The following is a 16,259-nucleotide window of genomic DNA, read 5'->3' as shown; positions in this document are numbered from 1 at the left end:
TTGGCAGCCCGTGGGGCTGTTTCCCAGCACAAAGCACACAGCTGGAAATCACTCCATGCACTACGGCCTCGGAGCATGCAATGAGGCCCTGCTGGGACTGAGGCACTGTGTGTGTGGGGTGAGCTCAAGCAGTGTGTGTGTGCACTGGGGGCCATCATGCACTGCTGGGGGAGCACGAACCCGCATGCTGCTCTCGCCCTCGAGCCCTACAGAGACCCCGCCGCCCATGCCAGAATCACACCAGGACAGGGCAGACAAGGAAAGTTCTACTCACCGTGTTGGTGGCCTGGTGGTACCTCTGTGTGAACTGTGTGTAGGTGTGGCCAGCAGAGCCTTCGGGGGCCACCTCCACGCTGGGCCTGCGGCAGTTGTCACAGCGCCAGCCCTGTGGGGACAGAACGGGCACGTCGGTGCCACTGCCAAGGAGCTGCCAGGGCTCACGGAATCCCACACTGGTTTGGGTTGGAAGGGACCCTAAAGCCCATCCCATTCCATTCCCCTGCCATGGGCAGGGACACTTTCCACTGTCCCAGGTTGCTCCAAGCCCCATCCAACCTTGCCTTGGACACTTCCAGGGATGGGACAGCCACAGCTTCTCTGAGCAACCTGTGCCAGGGCCTCACCACCCCCACAGGGAATAATTCCTTCCTAATATCCCATGTAAATCTACCCTCCATCTTCAAGCCATTAATTCATGAACATTCATACATGTGGCTACAGAGCCGCCACCACCACCACTAAGGCTGCTCCTGTGTTACACCACACAGGCACTGATGCAAATACTTCAGCTCTCCTACTTGCTTTTTTTCTTCTATGGGCCCTTTCCATGACCTGAAACCCAGCAGTCTTTGAAGTGCAGCCCAGCACAGCCACCCCTGTCCACTCCCTGTGTCCAACGTAACACATCCCTCCTGCTCACCTGCTGTCCTCCGTAACAAGTGCAGGAGCAGATGGCCCCAAAGTACTCCTTCTGCCACTGCTCCCCAACGTGGTACATCTTCCCATCGTCATAGCACGTGGTCTCATCTGTGGAGGAACAGGCAGAGCTCAGCTGCAGGGCCTGGGCTTGGCTTTAAATATGCTCAAAGCAGCCTGGTGATCAGAAGGAGAGCCCCTGCACAGGCATGCTCCCCTTGTCTGACCAGAGGCTCCCTGACTGGCAGGGGAACATCAGTCATGTTCACAGCTCAAACCTACAACAGGAGGGTATTTTCCTGACAAGAGCAATGAAGTTTAAGTCACAGAGGGAAGGCCAGAGGAGCTTGAGGTGACAGGCCCTGCAGGAAAGTGCAGCTGGGGTAATCCACCCATCTGAGTGCAGTGACATGTCCCTGGTGTGCAGCTCCAGGGCCAGAGGAAGACAAGTGCTCAGTGTGCTGTGACCTGAGCTAACAAAAGGTTTTCCTTCTTTTCAAGCTCAGGAATGTGAGATTTATGCCTTCAGCTCTTGCGAGAACAGACTGAAGCTGTCACAGTTCAGCCTGAATCAGATGCACTGATACACTGGTACTTTGCTTGTCCCCCTGGCAGGACAGAGTTGAGATGCTGAGATTTCCTGAATGGGAGCCCAGACTAACCAGCAGAAAGAGACTTACGAGGTTCACACTTGAATTCTCCTTTTCCATTCCCAAGGCAGGTGCAGCTCATCATCTGGCCATTCTCCCCTTGCCTGTCCCACTTCTCCCCAATCTTGTAGTTAACTCCATTGTCGTGGCACCACTCTGGAGAAGGCAGAGGAACAAGAATCAGTAGTTATACCACATGCAGCAGGAGGAAAATAGCTTGGCATTGTCTCAGGAAGGGCAGGAGAAAGAATCTTTTCAGCTCATCTAAGTCCCAAGGAGGAAATGGGTTCAGCTCCTGCAGTTTTTAACTGCTGAAGGCTGTTCCAGCACTGGGAAATGTGTAGAGGCTGTTGGGAAAAAAGTAGGATGTGACAAAGAATGGGGAGAGGAGGTTTGGTTCATAGGAGAAGAAAAGAAATGAAAAGGAATTTAATAGATGTGGGGCAGGAAAGGAGAGAAAAATATTTTAAATGCTCTTTTTTTGGACAAATACCCAGTATAAACTTCACCACAATCTTGCAAGACACAATGGGTAAGCCATGTGTATCAAATAATGAAATATAAATATTAATCCTGTAAAATAAGTGTCTTTTCCTGTAAAATTAAGTGTCTTTGCATAGACTCCTCTGAGTCTATGGAAATTGCAGAAATAATCTCTTTGCTGAGCTTATCCCACAATTTAAAAGCCTAATTTTAATTAGTTGGGTATGTGTTGTGTTAAACTGCTCAATCACAGACTTTTGTTCCATTCCCTTACATCAAGTCAGATATTCTTCCATGTAAACCACAGTTCTGCAAAGAATAAAACTTAATGCCCTGGGCAGAAGTGTTAGAAAATTAGAAAACTGGTTTTGCAAGCTGCTTTGCAAAGGCTGCCTGCAATGCAAGCCAGATTTATTGTAATACCAGCACTGGCTATAATACCCACTGAAATCCACACTTTCCCATACTACCCAGACATGTCTGGCAAGGTAAAAACATCACTTATCAATACAATATTGATTGCTGCTGATGGCAATTCTAGATTAGCTGCACAGCTCAGAGGTAACCAAAGTTTTCCATCACTTCTCATGATGCAAAACACTGCTTTGGTTTAACGACTTCAGATCCTGCCTTCATTTGCATCATGTTTGGATGAGGCTGGTTCTGTCAAACATGGCACTGGTGCTGGGGGAGAGTGGGGATGGGGATGGTTAACAGCAAGCTACTCACTAGAAGAGTCACATCTGAAATGGCCACTGCCAAAGCCTAAACACTGGCACCAGAGCTTAAAGCCAGTTTCAGATAAGCGCTCCCATTCCTCGCCAATGGAATAGAAAGAGCCAGTGTAAGTATCAAAGCAGGTGTCGTCAGCTGGCTGGTTTAGTCCTTCAGACACTGGAACAAAAAGAGAAGAAACAGGCATCACACACAGCATGGGAACTGCTGAAGGACAGGATGATTTTCAGTGAATACACACTTTCTTCTTCTTGCAATATCCTGGCAGGAATGGAACTACCCCATGGGCATATACTTGATGGTTCTGTCAGCAACCCAGCTCCCTGTGATTTATTTTCCATCTGCATGTGTCCAAGCAGTTGAATGATAAAAAAAACTGACATGAAGGCTATTTTCATTTTGATTTGCCAAGTTTCAAGCAAGTGTGAGTTTTTGCATTTGCTGCTGGTGAGCAACAATCTGACTCTGCCTGTTTTTAGGAGAAAATTTGCTGTAAGATGCTGAGAGAACAGCAGGGGGTTGGTAGCTGCATGATGTGCCCTTTTTTGGGGTGTTGCAGGTTCTATCTCATGGCAGGGGGCTGGGAGAAGGAGAGCAGACCCTGTTGCTGGGCAGAGTGATCTGACACCTTGGGTGTGTGCCTTGGCTGGCAGGTGGGTGGCTTCACAACCACGAGTTCAGTGTGTGATGATCAGGGTAAGAGCTGATGGTCCCGTCTATGACAGATATGAGGCACCAGTGACTCTGACTCCCTTTAAGCACAGCAAGTACCAGATCTCTCTTGGGGCCTTGGGGTGTGCCTGGAGCCTCAAAGCACATTCTCTGTGCTTACACAGCAGCTCAGGATAGCTCTCATCCCACCATCAGTGTGTGTCAGTTATCCAAAACCAGAGGACCTCACAAATCCCTTGTCCCAGGGTCCTGCTATGAACTGTCCTTGTCAGGAGAAGTTTCCTTTCTGAACCATTGCCAAGCTTGGGTACCAGGTAGGTTACCTTGAGTACAGGGAATGAGGCAGGGGCTACACAGATTCAGCCAGACTCCCTGAGACTGTTCCTTACCAGTGTTGCCAACTGTGACCACCTCCTCCAGCACCTTCTGCCTCCGGTGATCCTTCAGGGCTTCCACTATGATGTTGTAGGTGGCCCCTCTTGTAAGACCCTTGAGTGTGGCACTGGAGGAAGTGCCAGGAACCCTGAACTGCAACAAGAGACAATGCCAGGTCACCAGAAAGGGAGGAGGGAATACCCTTTAGGTGTTACTGCTCTCATAGGAAAGACAAGGTGTTTAGGATGACGCCTATGCTCTGTACCATGATGGAGCCAGACCACTCCCCTTAGATACTCTGAGAACTTCAAACAACACCAAGTTAAACTTGGCCACTCTGCACTATGGATCATGAGGGTTAGTTCTGCCATTTCAGGGAAACCACAGGAAATACAGGAGGAGTATTTTAGCTTGGACAAGCAGCACCTCAATCTTTGAAACTCCCACTCGGCTTACTGTCCCCTGCCCTGGTGAAGTGTCACTGCTGACAGCATTTCAAAGCGTTCTGGTTTTGCAGTTTCATCCAGTAGTCTTTTCCATAAAGGAGAGGAGGGAGGCTGTTATCCATCCTGATCTCAGCTATGTGTTAAACACACTCTTTAGGCTGATTCCTGCCACTTCCTTAGCACAGCAGAGGGACTGGGGGCTGCCCCAGGTGAGGCTACACTGTCCCTCTGCTGAGACAGCCCCATTACCTGCAGAGTGTCCTCGTCCTGGCTGACGGGCTGGCAGGAGATGATGTACTCAGAGCTCTCCAGCAGCGGCCTCCAGGAGATGGTGGTCTGAGAAAGGGCTTCTTGCCCTGTGGTGTCATTGCGCCGGGGCCCACGGGAGTGCGGGTACGAGGGCTCCACGACGATGGGCACCTGGTATCCCGGGATCTCAATGGCTTCATCCACGCTGGGCAGCGGCCGCCGGGATCCCGGCCTGAGGGGAGTGGCTGTGGTGGGTCCAGGCCGCCTGTACCCGTGCTCCTCGAAGAAGACTTGCTGCCCCTGGTGTCCTACTGTCTGAGGGTGCCCAGAGGAGCCTGGAAGTTGGATACCGTTGCCATTGTCATACCTATTGTTCGTGAGGTAAGGGGTCCCCTCATCAATGGAAGGCACGTCCAGGATGTCGGGCTGGTTGGGGTGTGGTCTGCTAATCAGCGTGGGGAGCTCATCTGGCCAAAGAAAGGTTAGAGGCCATCAAGCAAAGCATGGCAAAGGAACAATGGCAAATGAAACAGCTGTATTACCCCACTCCAAGCATCAAATATTAGCAATTATCCCAAGACATAACACACTTTTTATGACCTTGTTGTGATTGTAAAGGTAATTTCTATCTCTCTCTTTCACACATAGGCATAAGAAGTGTGTCAGTATAAAATTTTCATACAGCTGAGCAACACTTCCAAACACTGCAACCCAAAGATGCCAAAACCACTGCTCAAATTGAGAAGAAATGATTACAAGAGATAGCTGCAGATTATCATTTTAAGAGGAATCAGTGGTGAGCAGGAAGAAACTTGCTCCTTGATTGCATTTGCATGCCCAGCTGGTATTTTGCTTGCTATAGGTATCTCAATCTTGTACTGTGAAAGTTGCAAAGTAAGAGAAATGCAACAGGAATAAATTGAATGGATTCTGCATTTGATGCCATCAAGTGTTAGACAGTAATGTTAACCCTGATTTAATTATCAATTAGGTACCCAAGCAAGAATCACCCACCAAGCACACTGTTCTGTTCCTAGTGTTCAAACACAGGTAAATGTGATTAATATAAATTTAGAAGTGTACCTCCTGCATCCTTAGAAAGGAAAATCTCCTTACAAAGCCTATTTGACTCAAAGAAAAGGTGTGGCTGAGTGATGTGAACAGGATATTTTAAAAAACATTATTTCAGTCCTCCACAAGTGTCCTTCAATGTCTCCCCAACTGTATTCCCCAACTGGAAGACATCTCCTGTTGGCACAGAACAATCCAGAGCTTGGTTTTACCTGTCCTTTTTCTGCCAACCAGTGGTTCACTCTTTTGACTGTTCTTCACAGCAATGATGTAGATGATGTATTCAGTGCCAGGTTCCAGACCTAGGCAGGAAGGGAGGACATAAAACAATTTTAGACTTATGAGTTGCTTTTCTTTTGTGATTATGTGTGAGATCTAAGGCAGAGTGAGAGGTGAGAATGGCTACAGTATCAGGTATGTGTATTTCAGATCTGAGGTTTTCAGGAGAGTGCAGAGAGCTCAGCCTCCTGCTCCTCAGAGCAAGTCTGCAATCTGATCACGTCAGCTGGGATCACAGACTCAAACTTAAGGGATCTTCACCACGTGTGACTGGTGGGGTGCCAGAATCATGGGCTTTTTTCCTTGAAAGGACAATAACTGTGGTGACAGTGGAAGCAAACACTGAACCGTTCAAATGTGGTGGTTGCTCTGACCAGTGCATTGGAATGTGTTTATAGGACAGGTGTGCTTCTAGGACCACTCTCTAGTACTGGAAACCACAATAAAGGAACACAACTTTCTCTATTAGCTAATCATCAACACATTTTATAATTAGGCCTTCCCCCTCCCTCTCTCTTTCAATTCAAGAGTTTCAGGTGAAGAGCTCCCAGACAAGACAGTCACCAGTAATGGTAGCCTCGGTGGTGCCAGGCCGGGGGCGAGGCAGGATCTCCTTGACTGGTGAGCCAGGTTTCTCATATCTGATGATGTAGCCAGTGATTTTGGCTCGGGGAGGCTGCCAGGTGGCCAGCAGGGAGTTGCTTGTGGTTGTAAGGAAGCGCAGGTTAGAAGGAGCATCGATAGCTGGGTGGAAACAAAAGAAAACGGGTCAAATGCAGAAAAGACCAGCTTCACCTGAGCTACACATGCTTGACACCCTTCTCAAACTTGGGAGTAAAACCTATTGCTCTAAGTCACAGGGAATATTAAACGTGATCAGATATAGACAACTCCCAACTACCATATGTGATTACTCAGAAGAGCAGAAAGGTCAGACAAGATCATTACCAGTAGAGGCATCCAGTACCACTGGGGAGCTGCGTGCATTCTCATTCAGAGTGTACAGGTAGATCTTGTAGTCAGTGCCAGGCTGCAAGCCTAAAATGAAGTTGAAACACAGATGTTAGCTAAGGAGAGGAAGCCACCTAAGATGGCCATCAGAATGTCTTTCAATAATCTCTTCTTGGAGCCTAGTCTTGATACCTCAGATGTTTTTTCCCACCTTTTGTTCCTACAGTATTTCTCATCAAGGATATTGAGTCCCAAAACAAGAACCCAGTGTACTTTCTGCTATGACCCTGCAGCTGCAGAAGCCCTCACTTACCAGTGATAGTGTAACTCCTGAGTTCAGGGCTGATGGTCCTCTGAATGGGGTTCTGGCCACCCGCAGGAATGGCTTCCACAAGGAAGCCAGTGATGGTCTCAGTCTTGGTTCTCCAGGTAATGGTGATGGTTGTCTCAGTGACATCTGTCACCCGGGGCCTGCGAGGGGGACTCACATCTGCACCACAAGGAAAAGGGGTCCTGTCAGTACAGTGGGGACTGGGAATCATCAGCCAAGTGTTGGTGAAGCCTGGGATGGAGCTTTGGATAGAGCCCCACTTTGGACGTGGAGCAGGCTCCCAGCCACTGCACCCACACAGCACTAAGTGGTCATTTGGGGAGGGCCACCACTTACTTTCAAGGGTGGTGACCACCCCCTGGGCGGGTCTGCTGGTCAGGGAGTCCTTCAGGGCATACACACTCACTTCATACTTGGTTGCTACCTAGAATGGACAGAGTTACACCACGTTACGAGAAGGCACAGGGGGAAATACTCCTCAGTCAGTGTTTGGTGGAGCCACGTTTCTCAGTCACCACTTACTGAAATAGGAAGCCTTAAAATAAGTCAGGGAAGGACTGATGGGATAATTCTAATTATTTCCAGCTGTAATAAAAGAGCAGACATGGACCCTGACAAGCAGGGCACACTCAGGAGCACAAGAAATCCTGGAAGAAGCTTATTTATCACCCCTCATTTTAGAAACTGTGCTTCAAAGCTGATTCTTCAGAAAAACTCTAATTTCCCTTCTATTTTTCCCAGTTAATGGATGTCATTTGCTATGATAAGGAATAAAATAATATGAATAAAAGAGAATTGTGGAAGTAACAGCATGGGGGTTTTTGTTCTTGGCTGCATCAGACCATGGGTCCACTTAGATTAGAATGTTTTTAAAGGCTCATTTCTGAAAATGATTCATAAAACTCCTTAAAAACAGATCAGTATCTTTTTAAGATTGCAGGAACCATAAAAGCAGTGATTTTCAGCCTTCTCCAGTTCAGGAACTCCTGAAATGTTTCCAGTGGAGAAGATGGCTATATAGCAAATTTAAGCCTACTCACAAAAGACTTGCATTTTTAACTTATATTTTGCAGATGTCTTAAAAATAGGCAATAGACTGCCAGAGCTCCCATATCACAGCTTGAAATCTCCACATTGCATCACTTTATCTGACCTCTTTTGTGAAAGATGAGTAAAAGCATTTTGCTGGGTTACTTTTGATTGTGAACCTGATAATTTGCATTTGATTAGGCATCCACTCTGTACTAGATGAGGAAGGGGGTAGAATGCAGATTCAGCTGGCCAATTACTTGGCTTTTAAAAAAACTACAGTACTGAGTAGCTGCAGTCTGACTTGCCATCAGCTTCAGAGCCAGACCCTCAGGAGCTGTAATGATCTATTCCAACTGAAGTTCCTGACCCAGGAATCTGAAATTGCTTCCAACATCTCCTTCCCACAATACAAAGAAAAAAGTTACCATCAAGCCAGACACGACTGCAGATGTGCTGTCTGGAGAAAGGTTGATTTCTTTCATAGGACCAGTCTTTTCTTTGGGGTTCACTCTGACTCTGTAACCAGTGAGGCGAACATTTGGTGCATTCCAGTTGATGGTGAGACTGGTGGGAGTTACCTGAGTAAACTTCAGGTTTGTTGGAGGTGGAATTGCTGCAAAAATCCAGATTAGCGTGTGGTGAGTTTAAGAAAAGACAGTCTTGGATAAGACAATATTCTCTCCTGAACAGGAGACAGGTTTAGGCCAGGAAAGTGGAGTGCCTTGTGCAAACACAGGCATAAAGCACTGTGGGAAGGGACATGGCATTCAGGAGGAGATTCTCAAATCTACAGTAACTCTTTTCAGCAGAAATAAGGAGATATCAATGCTTCAACCCTGAAGTTAAGTGAGTAATGACATTTGCTATAATATAAGGTAAAGGCTTAGGAAGGTGCTTCAATCTCTAGTAGGCCAGTCTATTTTAATTGTTCTACCAGTCTCTGCTTTTCATCACACAGCTCACGGTTTAGTCCTGCTCCACTTGTCCCTGTCTGTTCATTTCTAAAATACAACGGATGATTTACAAAAGTAAGTAGGAAGCAGGCTCAGGAATTGCAGAGAAGATACAAAAATACTGCAAATGGAGAGGGGAAGCATTTTACAGCCACTTACACAGCGAGCAAGGCAATGGAAAAGCAGAGCTGTGGTGGCCATGAGGCTCATCACACCAGAGCCTGTTCACGAGCTAACACATCCAATATCCTTACAAACAAATGTTTGCCTAAAAAAAGGAGTGTCCATTGAAATATTTTCTTGCCTTACTGTTGCTAAGCCTGGGGCTGTAAACAGAACAAAGATATACCTTACCACAGTGCCCACTATGGCACATTGCTGTCAAAGCCTTCCAGTTTAACAAAGTAGAAATACAGGATAATTCTTCCTTCTGGCTTTGCTCAGAGCTCAATCTAAAGCCCATGAGAGTCAATGGAAAGTCTAGAATTACTTCAAATCCACCTTTGAACAGCCCACAAAAGGTAAATCACAGAGGGTGGGTTTGAAAAAGTACTATATTGGCATTTCTGGCAGGCAGTCAGCCAGATGTTCCATCATTACATCACTTTGCTTCAGTTTAGCACAGTAAATCTGTACACTAGGACCCACTAAATTCATTCCATTTAATTCCCCTGGAATTAAAGTGCCAGCTTTTCAGCCACAAATGAATGGGAGACCTTTATTACACAGGTGCTACCTGTCTTTGTAATAAAGCCACATCTGGTAATGCTGGAAGCTTGCAATGGATTCCATATTGCTGGAAGCAATGTTAAGCTAATTCCTTGCAGTAATTTTCCTTTTTCATCAAGGAATTTTCAATGCATGGAATTATAGCTGGATCAGCCTGGCACAGAAGGGACCCTCCTGTTCTCATGGAGGTGATGAGGGTGCAGGGTACGGGCATGCAGTGGGCTGTGGTCCCTAGAGCAGTGCCAGTGAGGGATCTGCAGGCTGTGTGAGACCTGAGGGTTCAGCAATCTCCCAGCCCTTCCTGCTGATGTTTGGCTCCATCCAACAGCAAAGCCCCCAGGGGATGAAATCTGCCCTCATCTCTGCTGTTGGTCACTACCTGTGCTTTCAGCTCTCCCATAACCTAAAGGCAAGACAAGAGCGCTGTGAGAGCGCTCACCACAGATAAGGCGCCCTGACCAGGGACAGGACACCCCTCCCTCTTTTCTCTAGGATCTGCTCCTTCAATCCCGCTCTCTTTCCTGCCTTCCCTGATGTGTGTGCAGGCTGACTCTGCTGGCAAGCAGCTCTATGGCCCCAGCTAAGCCACCCCTCAGGAGCAATCCCATCCCCTGGGCTGCCCCTGGGGCTGTCCCGGCACGAAACACCAGTTGCACATGGAAGCACACTTTACCCCTCGGGGCAGAAGCCGCTGCTGCCATGGCCTGCTGGGGTGGTGGGAGCTGTACCTGTGGACTGGGTCCCAGTGAGGGGCAGGCTCTCCATGTCATCGTATATGGCAACGATACTGATAGTGTACTCAGAACCTGGCCTGAGGCCATGCAGCTCAGCAGTGTCTTCTTCGCCACCTGGGGCCGGCAATAGCTCATGGATTCCATCCTCAGGGCTTGAGTAGGTCACCCTGTACCTGGTGACTTGCCCCTGCGGGCTTTCCCAAGCAATTTTGATGGAATCAACATCCACCTCAGTGAATGTTAGTCCTTTAGGGCGGTCAATGTCTGTTAGGCAAATTAACGGTAAGAGGTTAAGTGATAAAAAGCAGGTTGTGGGTGAGGAAAATAAAAAGCATTTCGATTACATGCAAAGCAGTTTTTGGTTTGGCGTGGCAAGGGGGCACTGGATTCTCCTCTGTGCTGCACCTTGCACACATGCTCACATCCCTAAGGCTGAGTTTGCTGGTGCCAGGCAGCAGGAAACCAAGAAGACCTGCACTGCCACCTTCAAAGCAGCCAGGACACCAATTCTTACCTACTCTTGAGTCCACTTGGCACCAAAACCCTTTTCACACAACTCTAGTAGCATGAAGCTACTTTAAAAGTGGACAAGAGAAAAAAAAGCAATGGGAATTTTAAGACCCATTTCTCCCACATAAATGGTCACTAGTGCTAAAAGCAGCCAGAGAACCCACCTGACTCTGTAAGTTTGGGTTCACAGCACCTGCTGTTCATCACTGTGAGCTGCTGTGCAAGTGCCAGTCCAAGGAGAATCCATCCCGCTATTTTCTTTCATAAATTAATATCCAATTAACACACTCATCAAGAAAGCAAATTACTCAGCACATTATATTGTAAAATCAGTTAGAAACACTTCAGCTTTATATTGAGTGCGCAGGGAATGTCCACAGGTGCAGATGGGTGACACGCACACCTCCCAATTAAACCAATTCATGGGATTTTCCTGGCAAGGTGGGAGCTCAGTGCAGGACAGCAGGGGAAGTGAGCCTTGCTCCTCAGAAGTCTGAGTGGCTACCACAGAAATACACCCATCTGTTACACAAAATGGGAGGATGTAGCGTGTCATTTTTATATTGGATCAAAATCCTACTTTTCTGTAAGGTTTCCAATTTTTCATTTGCCATTTTGTATTAGTCCTCAATTTTCTACATTTTCTAGTTGGCAAAGGTGATTTTTGTCCAGGAATTTGTTGGTTTGAATGTGGACTTCACCCATCTCTGCAAAGGTGTGGAGAAGCTCCTGTTGTCTATAGTGTTTGGGGCTGAGTCGCGGTTTTGAATACAAGCTTGAGCAGAGTAACAATCACACAAATCCCTACCCCAGAGGTGTCCCTCAAAAGGCACTTTACCTCAGAGATATCCCTGAGTTACAAGGTCCCTCCTGTGTCCTGAGCAGACTGCTGCTTTGTACAGGGCACCTCAAACCTTGAATTGTTCTTTCTTTTGCAGTGCTTCATCCCAAATTCTTGGTATAATCCATGTAGTTTCCTTTACTCCCTCACACAGGGCAAGTGCTCCCAATCCCAGTCCAGTTCCTTAACTGGAATCACCTTTGCCATCTAGCTCCACACAAAGGAGATCTTGGCATATTTTATCCACTGATTGGCTGATGGCAAACAAAACCCCAAAAGACTTTGTGGCTTTAGTGAAAGAAAATGAGAAGCACAGCATTTTGAGGAGGCAGGAAATTGCATTTTGGCAGTGTCTGAGGCAGAGGGACTGCATTTGTGCCAGCATCTGCAGTTTAGGTGCATGGTACTTCTCACAGAGCAAACCACCTCACTCTCTCCTGGAGACCAGGACCCTGGTTTTTGCTTTCCCTGGGAATGTGATAGTAGGTTCAGACATCAAGAGAAAACACGTGTTTGTTCCCATGAAGTGAAATACGTACTGGTGACAGCTGTATCAACCAAGGGCTGGCTCTCTCCGTTCTGATTCTGAGCAAAGACACTGACCGTGTACTCCACTGTGGGCTGCAGACCTTCAATAGTGACTTGAGTTTGATCTGGCAGGAAAGAACACCATCAGTCAGAAAGAACAGCACAAAGCTGCAGAGAGCTGGCCTCAAAACAGCCTTGATTGAATGGCCTGTCTAAGCCATACCATGAATAAGTGTAATTAAAACAAGGCGGGATTGACAAATTACATTTGCCTTTAAATTGCACCATGGTTCTCTGGCAGTGCACAACTGCAATTTGTACCTGCTCCAAGGCTGCACAGCTGAAAGGGCAGGTTAGCACAGTGGGTAAAACAAAGCACAGGGAGAGCAGCTTTCATCATTTTCCAGGGTAAAGACTGACCATCAACTCAGCTGCATCACAAGCATCCCCAAGTGCTCTGCTGATCCCACAAAATGCACTGCTCCTGAGAGCTGACACAGCAGGTTCCACAGGTACTACACTACACACCTGTGGTGTATGTGACTGAGTCCATGCTATGAGCAAGGGTCACATTATGTGACCTCCAGAAGGATTTCAGAGCAAGTTTTGCTGGATGCTAGAAAACCAGTGGTATTTCTTTGAAATGCAGGTGCTTTTCAGGCACACTGAGGCTGCCAAGAATAAATTTTTGCAATACAGTGGTGTCAAAGAAATACAAAGCTTTTGGGGCGAAAATCTGCCCTAGCTTCTCCTGCATGAGACACAATGGAAAGTCATCAGGATGGCAAGAAAAGGTACAAGCAGCAGCAAGATTTGAGTGGTCACATCCTGCATTCTTTACAGATCCAGTGAAGGATGTCATGACTCTTACCTGCAGGGACATTTTTAATTTTTGTGGGCACGTGTCCCTTCTTGGGGACAGCAGTCACTCGATACCCTGTGACTGGGGATGTTGAAGGGAGCCATCTGATGCTGATACTGTTGTCCTGGACATCGGTGACTTGCATCTGGGATGGTGTGTCTATTTCTGGGTAATAAAAATAATTTTTCTGAGTATGTTGGTACAGGAAACCCTCCCTCCACTGTTGTGTCCTGGCTGAATTTTATTCTGCACTGCTTGGAAGAGAAAACACATGTTGCTATTTATCTGTGCCTCATGCTAGCCCAGAGCAAAAAAGCCTTAACCATGATGTGTGGGTGACTGATCTCATAGCAATGTTAGTTGAGGATTTTTGTTGTTTAAAGGCTATTAAATGCCTTTATCTGCAGCTACAGCAGGAGTAGGATTAAGCTATATCCAAATCAGGAGGGAGACAACAGTCTTGGAGTTAGAAAGTTAGGTCGTCTCAGGATCACATAATCTGACAGTGATGCACTAGAGTTAAGATAGCAGTGACCCCACAATAGGAGAGCCCAACAGGATTTCCACTCTGCAATGAGCAGTCAGGCACTGCTTTTATCCCCATCTGGACTGCACAGGGTTTCCCCTCCTTCACATCCACGATCCCCTTCTGTGCCCCATCACTTATCATGCTGGGCCACCAAGATACACAGCTCCACTGAAACTCATGGCCCCATAGCCCATGGCTTCTAAAAGAAACCAGGGATCAGTGATACACATTTATGGGGAAAAGCCAACACAAAGCTGTGGGGCATTTTTTTTGTTTGTTTGATTTAATGAGGTCTCACCTGTTCTGTAGGTGACAGTGACTGGCTTGCTGCTGGCAGGGCTGTCTCCACGGCCAGTTACAGCATACACAGTGATGGTGTATTCAACACCAGGTTTGATGCCAGTGATGGTGGCAGTAGACACGGTGCCAGGCACTGTGAACTCCTGTACGGGGCTGCTTCCACCTAGGAAAAGTAGGTTAAAAAAAAGAAATGTAAGGGATCTGTAAAGCATGCATTTAAAATCACTACAAGAACCAGGACAGTCCTGTATCAACATCAAGCTGAAGACAGAACCCTGTTGTTGGGTCAAAGTTGTTTTGACCATTCCAAGAATGAAATATGTACACAGAACCACCTCTAAAATTACTGCAATACTCCAGATGTTCTTTCCCTTTGGGTAGACAAAATAGGATTTGCTCTTCTTTAAAAGAGGCACCTATATGTCCGCTACAGTCCAAGGTACCTTTGCTACTTGCTTTCTAATGGTGTCAGAATAGAGTTTCTGGTCTGTGACGGGCTGTCACAGCCTGCCCTCACCTGTTTCACCATAAGTGATCCGGTAGTATCTGACTGTCACTGCAGGAGCATCCCAGGAAATCCTGAGGCTGGTCGGGCTGGTAGGAGTGACTTCCAGGTCCCTTGGAACATCAGACACTAGAAAAACAGAATTGAGAAGACAGTTTCAACACAATTGTACATCAGCTACATACTCCACTTATACCTCCGCTACTCATCTGTCTGTCCTCTGGCTCAGTGCACACTCCTCTCCAAAGAGATGGATCTGGTTAAAAACCATATGGCATTGCACTGGATTTAATGAAAACAGTTCTGCTGGCCCTAGAAACATCTGAAAGTAGCATGGGTCCTACCACCTTTCTCTAAATCAGGCCCTACCTCAGTACACAGGCATTTCCTCACGAGTGAAGCTGGCAGGGGAGATGTGGTTTAACAGCAACTGCCTTGCTAGAGGACACTCCAAATCCAGCATTCCCTCAAGGCTCACCTGTTGTTTGCTGGCCAACCAAGGGCAGGCTCTCCTCCCTGCCATTGATGGCGATGATGCTGACCACGTACTCGGTGCCTGGCAGCAGGTTGGTGAGGGTGATGGAGTTCCTTGAGGGGGGCACACGTTCCTCCTTGGGCCGGGCCCCGCCCTGCTCCGGCTGGTAGCGGATCCTGTAGCCCGTGATGGTGGCACGAGGAGCAATCCAGTGCACGGTGAAGGAGTTTGCAGTTATATCTGAGAAGTCGAGGCCGGTGGGGGAATCGAGACCTAGGTGTTTCAAGAGACACAGGACTGACCTCAACCAAACTGCTTGGTGTCATCACAGGAAAAAAAGCAATGAAGTCCCATTAATGAATTCTTAAAGGATGGCATTAACCACATGTGCATCCAAGTACCTGTTTTCTGGATTCCATACAAAGGCGCACTCTCGCGCTGCTCGGAAACACTGTAGACTTTCACCAGATATTCAGTACCAGGGAGCAGGTCTGTGGAGTTGAAGAACAGGAATTTGGATGTACTTCTTTGCTAACAGCAAGAAGTGAATCAACCTACACAATTTTAACTGCATTTCTTAGCAGACAATCAGGTTTTGCTTGATGGAAGATGTGAGCCTCCAGGACAACCAAAAGTTTGAATCCGTTATTTTTGTGGCATTATGGTTCTCTGCAGTGCTTTAGCCTGAAGGAGCATGATATCCTATGTCAGTGCTCCCTTAGTTTGTGGGGATTGACTAGAAGCAATTACCTTTTTACAGGGTCCCTTCTAGTTATCTACTAGTTTAGTTATGCACCAGGCCACAGATTTAGCTGATATAAACTGAAATAGGGCCAAGGATTTCCAACACAGCTATTCTAAGTCAGAAAAGCTCCAGATTTAGTTTTTTATTCTGAAAGCAGGTATTGTCCCTCCCTTAACCAACCTGATTCTAGGATAGTGAGAAAAAACCCCCAACTATAAATACCACACAGCTTTTGCCCCAAAAATTGTCAGCTTTTGGAAAATGCCCACATTTTGTTGCCATGTCCTGTAACGCTCCAAACAGTATGGGTTTTCTGGTCTGAGCATACAAAGTCAAAGGAGCAATGACCTTTTGCATAT

At 47.1% G+C, this 16,259-nt stretch overlaps 1 protein-coding gene across 3 annotated transcripts in view; it reads right to left on the bottom strand.

Moving 5' to 3' along the window:
- The window catches only part of FN1 (fibronectin 1), a gene marked incomplete at its 5' end in the record, with an annotated part of 51,364 nt that overhangs the window by 1,091 nt on the left and 34,014 nt on the right, over positions 1-16,259 (bottom strand). For 2 of the 3 annotated variants that reach the window (XM_082284601.1, XM_082284599.1), the window contains 19 exons: positions 275-385; positions 920-1,026; positions 1,596-1,721; positions 2,778-2,942; positions 3,845-3,983; positions 4,526-4,992; positions 5,809-5,898; positions 6,440-6,619; positions 6,824-6,913; positions 7,140-7,316; positions 7,494-7,581; positions 8,615-8,802; positions 10,600-10,869; positions 12,496-12,609; positions 13,356-13,511; positions 14,174-14,338; positions 14,693-14,809; positions 15,159-15,428; positions 15,557-15,646. In XM_082284601.1, coding sequence (XP_082140727.1) covers positions 275-385; positions 920-1,026; positions 1,596-1,721; positions 2,778-2,942; positions 3,845-3,983; positions 4,526-4,992; positions 5,809-5,898; positions 6,440-6,619; positions 6,824-6,913; positions 7,140-7,316; positions 7,494-7,581; positions 8,615-8,802; positions 10,600-10,869; positions 12,496-12,609; positions 13,356-13,511; positions 14,174-14,338; positions 14,693-14,809; positions 15,159-15,428; positions 15,557-15,646 — 3,110 coding nt within the window. The remainder of the gene's footprint in view (positions 1-274; positions 386-919; positions 1,027-1,595; positions 1,722-2,777; positions 2,943-3,844; positions 3,984-4,525; positions 4,993-5,808; positions 5,899-6,439; positions 6,620-6,823; positions 6,914-7,139; positions 7,317-7,493; positions 7,582-8,614; positions 8,803-10,599; positions 10,870-12,495; positions 12,610-13,355; positions 13,512-14,173; positions 14,339-14,692; positions 14,810-15,158; positions 15,429-15,556; positions 15,647-16,259) is intronic. The other variant, XM_082284600.1, reaches the window with a different exon arrangement.

This window comes from Coloeus monedula, assembly GCF_965178545.1.
Source record: "Coloeus monedula genome assembly, chromosome: 7".
Taxonomy (NCBI): domain Eukaryota; kingdom Metazoa; phylum Chordata; class Aves; order Passeriformes; family Corvidae; genus Coloeus; species Coloeus monedula.
The sequence above is the reverse complement of the archived record's forward strand: the minus strand, read 5'-3'. Positions and strand labels throughout refer to the sequence as shown.